General features: G+C 44.6%; 1 protein-coding gene across 1 annotated transcript in view; it reads left to right on the plus strand.

Annotated features, from left to right (window-relative positions):
- Positions 1-5,199: 5,199 nt before the first annotated feature.
- Positions 5,200-12,284, plus strand: part of b3gat2 (beta-1,3-glucuronyltransferase 2 (glucuronosyltransferase S)) — a 41,359-nt gene continuing 34,274 nt past the window's right edge. Inside the window, exon 1 of the mRNA XM_070977250.1 lies at positions 5,200-6,412. Within this exon, the coding sequence (XP_070833351.1) occupies positions 5,879-6,412 (534 nt within the window). The 5' untranslated portion in view covers positions 5,200-5,878. The remainder of the gene's footprint in view (positions 6,413-12,284) is intronic.

Consider the following 12,284-nt stretch of genomic DNA (forward strand, 5'->3'; position numbering starts at 1 on the left):
TTTTCTTTTCATTAAAATTTAAAAAGTTCAGGGCCATCCAGGCTTTGATGTTGTCAAGACATAACAGAAGTTTTTTAATAGAGAAAGCATGTTTTTTCTTCAGTGGCACATATATCTGACTGTCATCAGCATAACAGTGGAAAAAGATGCCATGTTTTCTCAGAATGGACCCCAGAGGAAATAAATACAATGAAAAGATCAAGGGGCCTAAAATTGAGCCCTGTGGGACCCCATATAGCAGAGGAGCAGAGGAAGATCCAGAACCAGCAATGTTCACACACATAGTTCTGTCTGCCAGATATGACTTAAACCATTCCAGTGCACTACCACAGATGCCCACTAGATGCTGCAGCCGAGATGCTAAAATATTGTGGTCCACTGTGTCGAAGGCAGCAGTTAGGTCCAGCAAGACAAGAATCACATAGTCACCTGAATCATTAGCCATTGAAGACCCTGAGTAACGCTGATTCTGTGCTATGTAGAGCTTTAAAACCAGACTGGAAGACTTCAAGAATATCATGTTCATCCAGAAAGCACTTCAGCTGAGCGTAGACAACTTTCTCTAAGATTTTTGAAATAAAAGGCAGTTTGGAGATGGGCCTGAAATTAGCCACTATTGCAGGGTCAAGGCCAGGTTTCTTCAGCAGGGGTTGCACTACTGCGTGTTTAAAACTTCTGGGGACAACACCAGAAGACAAGCTGCTGTTAATAATGGTAAGGACCAACTGCCCTATACTGGGGAAAACCTCTTTAAAGAAATGAGGAGGGACAGCATCGTGAGGGGAGCCTGATGGCTTAATATGGCTGACCAGATCCTCTAAATATGACAGAGTCACAGGTTCAAACTTATCAAACACAGCCGGGCAGGGAACAGACACAGAGGGGTCAGATGCAGGAGCTGAGATGAGAGCCCTTGTGCTAACAACTTTATCAATGAAAAAGTGCAGGAAGTTATTGCACAGTTCAGGGGATGCTTCAATACCAACAGACTGTGGGGCATTTAGAACAGAGTCGATGGTTTTGAATAACACGTGGGTTATGGCGATTGCACACAATAATGTCTGACAGGTGTTCTCTTTTGGTCTCTTTGACAATGTTCTGGTACTGGCGCCAGCAGTCCTTTAAGATTTGAAGTGAGACCTGCAGCTTGTCCTTCTTCCACCTGCGTTCAGCTTTACGGCACTCCCGTCTAGCTGCACGAGTCCTGTCATTTAACCAAGGCTCAGGTTTAGCTTTAGGCTGCCTAGTTTTTAATGGAGCCACAGAATCCAGAATGGCTTTACAGGAGGAGTGAAACCAAGAACTGAGCTCCTCTGTATCAGGGGGAGTCGAGTCAGAGGGAACACAGAGCTGGTCAAAAGCAGCAGAGAACTGACTGGCAGTGAGAGGGTTAAAAACCCGACAGCACCGAACAGGAGTGCCAGATTTGATTGCAGCGCAGGAGAAACCAGCATCAAATAACACAGGCATATGGTCAGAGAACACACTGTCACAGACCTCCAGGTTAAACACAGACACCCCGTGAGATAGAACCAGGTCTAATGTATGTCCGTGTTCGTGTGTGGGACCAGACACACACTGTACCAGATTCAAAGAGTCAATAAGGCTGAAAAAGTCCTTCACCAGCGGTTTATCCGGACAGCACACTTGTATGTTGAAATCCCCAACAAACAGTACACGGTCATAGTTGGGCATGATTCCAGCCAGAAAGTCAGAAAACTCATTCAGGAAGTCCTTGTTGTATTTGGGGGGTCGGTAGATGACGGCGCACAGCACCGGGTCAAAGCAACCCACCTCAAATAAAGTCACTTCAAAGCTGGATAATGAAGATGAAACAGGGCGCTGCTTACATTTAAAGCTGTTTTTATAAACAGTCGCTGTTCCTCCTTCACGGCCCAATGTCCGCGGGGAGTTAAAGTAAGAGCAGCCAGCCGGTAAAAGCTCAACAAGAGCGCTGCACTCACCAGCACCGATCCAGGTCTCCATCACACAGAGGAAGTCCAAGCCACGGGAGCTGAAGAAACGTCTTGTTTGCCAGTGATCTGGCGTTCACCAGGCCAATCCTGGCAGGAGACGGGGCCTGTGGTTCGGCGGACGGGGGAGCCCGGAGCAGCGTCTTCAAGTTCCGGAGGTTCACCCCGCGCTGGCGGAGCCGAGGAGAGCAGGGGTGGCGGGGCCGGAGTCCCTTATCCAGACCGGCAACAGGTACCAGGCAGGTGTCGACGGGGTCCAGGAAGTGCCGGGACACAACGAAAGGGAGGAATAGTCCATGTCCTGTCCGGGAGATGGAAGAAGGCAGTGCCAGGCAGACCTTTAGCTTCACCAGACGGCCACTGCGTTTACCACGGCGACGGAGACGCTTCCGCCGGGCAGGTAAGGCCGAGGCCCGGAGCAGATGAGTCGGGATCCCCGACAGGAGCGGAGGCAAGGTTTTTTTGCCCACCATAGTCAAACACACTTAGATTTCACGACATTATGCCGAAGATCCAGGAGAGACTGGCGATCGTACACCAGCAGAGACTTGGTCTGTAGAGTGCCAAGGATTAGAAACACCAAAAACACACACCAAAGAGAGAGCGAGAGACGAGCAGCCACACACACCGGCGCCATCTTCAAAAAGATAAGTTTAGTTGTTATTCCTTAGTCTATGGTTATTGTATCCTACCTGCTCGCCACGGTGTAGTGATCTTTTGTTTTATTGGGCTGATTTTGTGTTCTTGAATTTTTTTTTTCTTGTTTTGTAATAAACCGTTGGTTTTTGTGAACGGCTCCTGGTCTCCTGCTGTTTGTCCGCATCTCTGGTCCAGCAACCGCTCTGATTCTTCGGAATCTTAACAGAACAATCTGGCCAATATGGACCAAGCGGACACTCGGCTCGGGGACGGGGACCCCACTGTGCATTCCGCGTTACGGAAGCAGGATGAGTGGCTAAGCCACCACGATCACGCACTGCGTTCCCTGCTCGAGACTACGCAGCAGTTAGCCCTTCAGGTTAATCAGCTCACCACGCAAGTGGCTGGGCTAGCTGTTGCACCAGTGTCCTCAGGAGCTCTGGGCTCCTGTTCCAGCTTCAGCCGCTCCGTCAGACGCTCACCCCACTTGTAAATTCCCATCTCCAATCCTGAGCCCTTTTCGGGGGATTTAAATCGCTGTCACGACTTCTTGTTACAATGCCGGTTAATCTTCGCCCCCAGCGTTCCCAGCGCTTAGTTCTAAAAACATCCCTCTCAGGGTTAAGTCCTGCAAGTTAGCTCCCCGGTACATTGGTCCTTTCCCCATTGATTGTGTCATTTCCCCCACTGCTGTGTGGCTCAAGCTCCCGGTTTCCATGAAAATTCATCAGTGGTGCTGCCACTCATCGTCGCACCGGAGGCTGATCTCCACTGATTGCCAGACCTCTTAAGCGACATGGCAGCATGGGCACGCTGCCCGATTGTTTGAGCTTCGTGCCATGATGTTCCAGCCACTCCTTGTTCTCGATCTCGTTCCATTGCATTCTTGTACTGCTTCGCCTAGATTCTTCTGTAGTGATCTTTTGTTTTATTGGGCTGATTTTGTGTTCTTGTATTTTTTATCTTGTTTTGTCATAAACCGTTGGTTTTTGTGAACGGCTCCTGGTCTCCTGCTGTTTGTCCGTACCTCTGGTCCAGCAACCGCTCTCATTCTTCGGAATCTTAACAATGGCATTTAATGGTTGCTTATGTATGATGGCTTGCTGCTGAGACTATTGACACACTACATCAAGATACATTTGGAAAGAAACTAGTCAAGTATTGGTTCAAATCAAGTTTGAAAACACTTCATTATCCAGTAGATCTACATTTTTCTGAACAAGCTCCTTTAAATCATGTTTTCAAGGTCCCACATCAAACAAAAATCCCGCTCCTCCTCTGTGTCACCGCTGTGCTACTAATATCTGAAGCAATTTTAATCAAAATGATCTCATTTAAAATTGCATTTTGCTTGATGATTCGTCTTAATTTCCAAATTGCTCGTTGTGTGTGAACAGATGGCAGAACATGCAATCAAGGTTGATAAAGCATGAGCATTTAATATTGGAATAGAGCCTGTTAAATCACTCTCTATCATCACATCAGTCTCTTAAAAGTGATTCATGATTGAGTAAGCCCATTACCTGGTTTTCACCCAAATCACTGAGCATGAGCTTGATTAAGCCTCCAGCAGTCATTTGGTTTGAGGACAGTGTAACACTCAGTAAGTCTGTAAGTGTCAAACATCGTGCTTAAACTACTACTACCGCCCCCTCCTGAAACATCAGCATTCCCAGGCTGCAACCTAATCCAACCAATCAAAGGTGCTTTCATCCTGTGAAATTATAAGCTTGTTTGCCTGCAATTAGCTTGGTGTGAACCAACTCTATTAGTGTGGCTCTGTGATTTCTCTTCTCTTGCCTCCCGACAGATCTCTTGATCTGTGTTGGGTGTATAATTAACCATCAATGATTAGCTTTTCGGCTGAAGTGGAGAACACCAGTAACCCAGGAGCTCCGACACTTTTCCATTTCAAAGGCTCCTAAATGGATCCACAACAGACTGCTGACCCTGTTTCATCCAGTTCTGCTCAGATGAACCACCTGAGACATCACCTGTTGGTATATATGACCTTGTGTGGTCAGAGTGATCATGACACAAGGGACAGAAAAGCATTAACAGTTATTGTCTGTAATATATTTGCCTCTGTGGACGGCCACTGTGTCAGATTTATGTGATCACTAAGTCATATAGATGTACGTTTATATTCAAGTGACAAAGCCCTCAATAGCAACTGTAAAAATGATGATGGATGGAGCAAGTCCTGAAGTCAAGTGACAAGATATTTTGGTAATTGATTTGTTAAGTTGGATGACTTGTTGACTGTGACACAGTGCATGTGATAAACCTGAACCACTCCAGCTTTAACTCAAGGAATCTACAAGTGAGTTTGGCATAATATGTTGTATAAGGAAAACGGTGGTGAGAATGAAAAGCCTATTTGCAATAGCTCTGTTTCTGAAATTAAATGTTTCTCATCCCATCAGCACAGGGACTCCTGGAGCTCTCTCGAGGACCCCTGTAGATATCCATGTCCCACGAGTCCTCATATCAAGTCCTCCTATTTTTGATTTAACAATGTGTTCTTGACAAACACAGCATGAGCTGCGGCAACACAAACTAGCCTCTCTCCCTCTCCCTGTGAGCCGGGTTTATTCTCAGCGGACACTGATGCGCACAACATAACGAGGCCTTTCTCCCGTCTCTCTCTCTCTCTCTCTCTCTCCCCCCCCCCCCCCCCCCCCCCCTCTCTCTCTCTCTCTCTCTCTCTCTCTCTGTGTCTTTCTCTCTCCAGGTTCTCTCCTCTATCCCGTTTCCCCTCCTCTGCTCTGCACCTGCTCCTCCCCTCCTGCATTAATATCCTCAGACTCAGAGCAGCGCTCCGTCCTCGCCAAGTGATGCTCCTCGGGTTATCACCGCCCGCTGCAGGGAGCACCGACTTGTGTTTATCATCTGGAAACGCGCGCTGAAGGACGTTAGAACATGGGAATTTAACGGGGCTTGTTAGAGAGTGAGCTGGAGGAGGACAGGACGACGAAGAAGCACTCAAGTCCCATCCGAGAGCAGAGAAGGAGGAGGAGGAGGAGGAGGAGGGGAACTCCGGGGAAACGGTCCCGCCGGGACGGGGGAACGCAGCGGAAGGTTTTGTGCTTTAGCTACTTAGTTTGAAATGGACTCACGATGCCCGATCTTGTTGTTTGGTCGTGAAGACTAACATCACAAGGTTTACAGGAAGGGGTTCTTGGAGTTGCGGTCGGTCGGCCGGTGCATTTCTGTTTGTGATGGAGTGAGTGGAAAAGAGGGTGCACGGTAACTTCAGCCTCGCCATGAAATCAGTGTGTTTCAGCCGCTTCTTCATCCTGCTGCCTTGGGTCCTTATTGTCATCATCATGATCGACATCGACAGTAAAAGGACTATCCGGGCTCCAGTAACCGCTCGGACCAGCAGGGCTCAGTGGGCGGCCCGGACCGGCGCACCGGGGGTGGGTGGCACCCAGAACCAGTCCGCCCTGCCGGTTATCTACGCCATCACTCCGACTTACACCCGCCCGGTGCAGAAAGCGGAGCTGACCCGCTTGGCCCACGCCTTCCGCCAGGTGCCCCGGTTCCACTGGATCGTAGTGGAGGACTCGACGGCGCGCACGGAGCTGGTGGCGCGCTTCCTGGCCCGGTGCGGGGTGCAGTACACACACCTGCATGTGTTCACTCCCCGCAGGTTCAAGCGCACCGGGATGCCGCGCGCCACCGAACAGAGGAATGTGGCACTCACGTGGCTCCGGCAGCACCGGAGCAGGCGCGACGCCGGCGTGGTTTTCTTCGCCGATGATGACAACACCTACAGCCTGGAGCTCTTTGAAGAGGTGACCCTTCGTTTGTGTTGTTTACTGCTGACTGTCTGAAAAGGTGCCACATCCAGCAGCTGTGGCTGAGTCTTACAGTAATTCTTAAACTTCTGACAGTTAAAATATGAAAGAGGAACTACATTAATTTAGAAATGAAAAGTTAAACTCATAAGTAATAGCCTTAAACAGATCCCAGTTTTGCTGCTATGAACCTAGTCTACATGGTCTGGTGTGAGCTGTATCTTATGATGGTTAATAATAACAAACCTTTAGCTGTTGTCTGACATTACTGCGACAGTTCACTGACTGTATGACTCTTCTGTTGGCCTGCTTGTGCTGCTGTACTAGTGCTGTTCTGTTGTGTTACACTATATTTTAGCATTTGTCATTGCCATCTGTGGCAACAGCAGCTTTCTTTCAGCAAAGGTTAAATAGACTCGCTTTAAAGTGTCAGAGGTACTCATCATACGGAATGGCCCCTTTGACACTCATATTATTATATCATTAGATTATTAGAAATATTGATGCATGCCAACAAAATTGAAATGCTGTAGCCTACATACATGGAGAAAATTATATATAAAATTGTATACTAACTATAGTCATCCACGTCATTGTGTGTCACCACGCTGTGTGGCCCTGGCTGCCCTCAGTCACACAGACTCTTGACATTTGGCATCATGGCAAGTAATAGCCAAGCCTTCAGGGTCAAATCAACATGAAAAGTACTTGAAAATTCGACTTAACTGCAGTATTTGACCAAATGTACAAGATACTTTCCAAGTGGACAACCACTGCAAAACTGCACTGATAAATCTTAGCACCATGCCTGCACACCCCGTTGCAAAGGATTTGGTTGCACAGATTTAGTTATTGATGATAGAGGTAAGAGCTACACATGTAAAAGTTATTTACACCCATTTTTATCACAGGGTCAGCACTATGAGGGGAACCATTTCCCCATGTCTCACTGTGTTTGTGCCATGCTGTAACCATTATGCTGCACAGAAAGGTCATTGTTAGGCATTCCCAAATGGGATCATTTGAAAAGGAATCAAACACTGAGACTCATCAGTTCTTCTTGTTGATGGGATCCCACAGGAACCATATTAAATACCCTGGGGTGCTCCAGACCCTGTTTAAAAAACTGCTTGTTTCACTCGAGAGGCTGTTCTTATAGTGAAACTTGTAATACTACATGGACACTTGGTATTGAAGGAATGTCTTCACACAGAGAGTGGGAGTTGAGCAAAGGCTAAAATGAGTGAGAGAAAAAACAGACGAAGGCTAAGAGCGAGGACTGAGAGATGAGAGAGATGGATGGTGGTGGTGCTGGTGCTGGGGGTGTTTTGGTGCGCCAGAGCTGCTAGTTATTTCAGATCTTTATCTCACCACCATCTCTGTCCAGTTTCTTACTGATCCACTCACCACCACAGAATTAACAAGCATGGTAGTGTGTGTGTGTGTGTGTGTGTGTGTGTGTGTGTGTGTGTGTGTGTGTGTGTGTGTGTGTGTGTGTGAGTCTATGCAAGATTACATTGTTAAGGGTTGATAGTAATATAGGTTTTTTTTTATTTAAATTCCTTTTTTTTATTTTTCATATATCAGTATTTGACAGTTTTATTGGACCAATATGAGACACTGAAAGTCTCCTGTTATATACAAACTTCTAAAAACGTATTGACTAGCTGTATTCTGCAAATCTGATTTGGACAACCGGCTAGATGATGTGCCATTAACGACGTCTCATATTGGCAAACTGACACTTGCATGTAACTCAAGCCTGTGTCTAAGAGTGTGTGTATGGTAGTGCACGTGCATATGGGTATCGCTTTCCCATCACTGGTAACGATCAGTTGTCCTGTATTTCAAGACATCCCATCCAAGGTAACAAAGACAGACTAGCCAATCCTCTCACTCTCATAAATGCACACTCTGAAAGAATGCTGCTCTGATTGCTGATTGCTCACTCTGATTACTGTCATTCAATGATAGCTGTCCTCAAATCTGAAATTGCTGCAATTTGCTCCAATAATAAAAGAATGCACGATGTTCACAATGCAAAACATTTAAATCTAACTTATCTGATAAGTCTGCGCAGAATGATATCACAAAAACCGAACGAATATGCTGTAGATTATCTCATTGGTGAGCTTTGATGAGCATTGTATCAGCTCTTTGTGGGATAAAAATGAATGCTTGCATTGCGACATGTTGATTTGAGAAGGCTTTTTCTTCTGCTTTTGAAAGAAATCTTGGCTGACATCTAAGATCTGTTCTGCAGGGTAAACCGAAGGTGCATTTACATTAAGTGTGTTTGATGCACTTTAGTTGAGCTCTGCAGCTTTTCTTCGTTTTTGTTTGGCTTATCTGGATGTGTGAGAACAAAGCCTGATGACTGCAACCATATATGTCACACGTCTTCTGAGAGACAATGTGACTACTGAAGAAATGCATTATGTAGGGTTTTACGGCTGCAGTGACTATTTTCACTGTCAACTGATCTGACACATTTTTCCTGAATCATTGTTTGAGCTGGAAAATGTTTTATAAATGACTTATTAATTAAATGATTAATCGATTATCACAATCACACAGAATAATATTCTGTCATTTTCCTAATCGATCAATCAGTGCAACTTTTCCATCAGGCTTCATTTAAGTTACAGGCCTTTTCAATCAGTCCCTTTGCAGCAAAGTACATTTTTCACATTGGTTCAGCTGAAGAAATCCAGCTTTGATTGGAATCACAAGTTGATTCTAGGTGGCTTTTCCCTCTATTGCATCCATGAATGCAACACTTGGGTAGAAACCCTGTGTACTGAGAACTCGGTATGCTGTAGCTGAGTCTCCTCTGTCACATAGTCTCAGTGTTAGCGTCCGTGCCTGTGCCTCGGTTTAAAGAGCATCTGTTTGATATATTGATAGCACACTGTCTTCTCTCTGTCCTCCTGCCTCTTTCATTACCCAGCTCCTCTGTGCAGGTAATGGCCTGTCATAGAGAGATAATAGGCCGTCATACGGCAGTAATAACCTGCAGAAACTGTCTGTGGGCTTTAGACTGATGGCAGTAACTGAGCTTATACTGGGTGGCAGCTTCATATTAGAAACCCTTAAATCATTTCAGGCAGAAAAATGATCGAGCTAACAGTTTTGTAAAATATTGTTTTATCATGACCTTTTGGAATAATATTTCTTACAGTAATCCATTCTGACTTTTTCATGCAATGTCACTAATGATTTTATTTAAAAAAAAGTATTAAAGGAGAAGTTTGAATTTTCTCAAACCCACCTCAATGTAATACTGCCATATGTACACAACGAGAGTTAGGAATCTCCACACTGGCAATAATAGCATTGCTACACAAAACCCACAGACCTTGGCTTATTTATATCCTTTGCTCATTGTAGTTTTATAGGAAACTGAGGGACTTGACCAATCATTATAGATACAGTTAATATACACATAAAAAGATGTTTGTAATTTGAACACTGCCAATTGAGATTATGCTTCACTAAGCGCAGCAGGGGGGAAAATAGACTTCAAGCATTTATTTATTCATTCAGTTTATGTCTCAGGGACAGTGCATACTGATAGACATTACTGTAAATATGGCATAATTAGCCCAGAGGCTGGTTTTCAGCTGTAGTCCCTGGTCAGGGGTGAAGTTGGCAACCTAAAATCTGCCTAATATCACTGAACAAATTTAAAACAATAGCCATGATGTAAAGCATGTCAGTTCCAGTAAAAGCAAAAGACAGATAGATGAAAGCACAATCTACAGTACTGCAGGTCATGTGCAGTGGCATTCATATGAAGTCACTGTAGAAAAACAGACTCATGCACTGTGCAGGCCTGTGCCAACACTTCTACTGATTGAAATAAAAGGGTTGTGCGTTGTCAGGCTCATTTTAGATTCAGTATGACAAAAGTCCAGTAAACCTGTGGCTTGCTGCTCTGCAGCGGTTATATATGCTATTTTGGGAGCTATTGGCAATTGACCTGCTCAGTTGTTTAGACATAAGGACAAGCTGCTCCACCATGGCTCAACTAGTAAACATTATTCATGGAAACACAGAGAGGAAATATTTTATCGTGATCAAAGTCAAATGAAGCAGGTGTTTTGCTAACTCTTTCAACCCACGGGTGGTGTGTGAGTGCTGCACTGGACTTAGATTGATTTAAAAACCCAGTTCTATACATTATACACTAGTACACTGGGTACTTAAGTTTTCATTTCTCCAGCATTAAAATGTATTGGTGTTGCCATGGTGTTGTCCTCCCATGGCTTTCATGAAATATTGAAATTTAACAGCCTGTGTTAAAAACTATATTTGGAAGTAGTTTTTCATTGTGGTTTCACATTCTGCTCTTTAACCCACACTGACTCAGCAGGGCAGAGATAATTGTAACAAGGAGATGTGTACAACAAGTAGAATTATGCAACTGATCATTCATATAATGTATATTTACACATGACCATAGATAATAATTATTGCTTGTAGCTTATGGGGTGTTAAATCCATGTTGATTTCACTGGCAAAACAAGTATTTATTCATTCAATATTATGATTTTAACAAATTTTATCATTTTAGTAGCTACTGTAGAGCAAAAAGTGAGGCATTTCTGACCCACACATTTCCCAATGTACAAATTAGGAAACTCAGCTGGGACAAAACCTGCCTCAGTCTTGACTCTTCAGTTGTTGATTACATGAAAGTAGCTGCCCAGGCTGTTTCACCCCAAGAGCGGGCTGCAAACCGCCGCAAAGTAATGAGCAAAATGGGCTCCCCCCCTTATGAAAAAAACATTGGGATGAAGCAAATGTTTAACACCCCCCCCCCTTTCTGGCTGCAGAGTCAGTGCGAGAAGTCAGGTGGAAAGGCATTTAGCGTTAAGAGGTCTCAGTTTGGCATGGTTTATTATGCACGCGACACGTTACAGCTGAGTCGCCTCCTAGCAGTCAAAAGGCTGTCAGAAAATGCAAGACTGCTCATTTAATGCCGCCCATGAAATTACACCTTGATTGCTCACACACACACACACACACACACACACACACACACACACACACACACACACACACACACACACACACACACACACACACACACACACTGTGCTTCCTGTGGGTTCCTGAGGGTGATTTAGCATTTTCCCCTCTAGAAGCAAAGGGTTGTCGTCATGTGGTCACGTTAGACCACATTAACATGGTGCTTATGAAGTTGGAATAATGCAGGTTTTTGTGTATCACCTTTAAATCAACAGTCATTCAAAAAGAGTTTCAGATACTCACAGTTTCTACCATATGTATTCTTGTGAGGACAGTTAAACAGCAGTCAAAATGTCAGTTAACAGTAAAATTTAGGTGTAACCAGAATAAAGGAAATCTTATAGGGTTGGAAATTAAGCTTCGCTGAATGAGGCTTCACTGATGGCTTTTGGGTTATTTTAGCAAAATATGCTCAGTAGCACAGGAGAAGGAAAATCAACAGGGAGCGAGATTTTACTTTGGCAGTCTAGTAACAAAAAAGTAGTTCTCTCATACACAATAATGCAGATTCATGCTTGTTTTCAGTTTATTCACAGTTCACAGTTTGGGTATGATTTTCATAGGTGGTGATAACATATCAACCAAGTCTATCTCTTACCCACAAGCTAAGGGTAGCTGCATCCAAGAAGCAGGATGTCAGGATGGACGGAAATCTGATTATTATATATTAAAAAAGTGTAAATGCATCCATCTCTCCAAGACACATGCTCTACATAATCTTTTCTCTGTTCTTGTGATAACAGCAGCTAAAATGGTGCTTACATGACATTGAAGCTGTTTTCTGTCTCATTAAAGTGACAAGGAAAAACATCTGTAGCCATCTCTACCCACAAGA

The sequence above is a fragment of the Chaetodon trifascialis genome, chromosome 13, assembly GCF_039877785.1.
Source record: "Chaetodon trifascialis isolate fChaTrf1 chromosome 13, fChaTrf1.hap1, whole genome shotgun sequence".
Lineage (NCBI taxonomy): Eukaryota > Metazoa > Chordata > Actinopteri > Chaetodontiformes > Chaetodontidae > Chaetodon > Chaetodon trifascialis.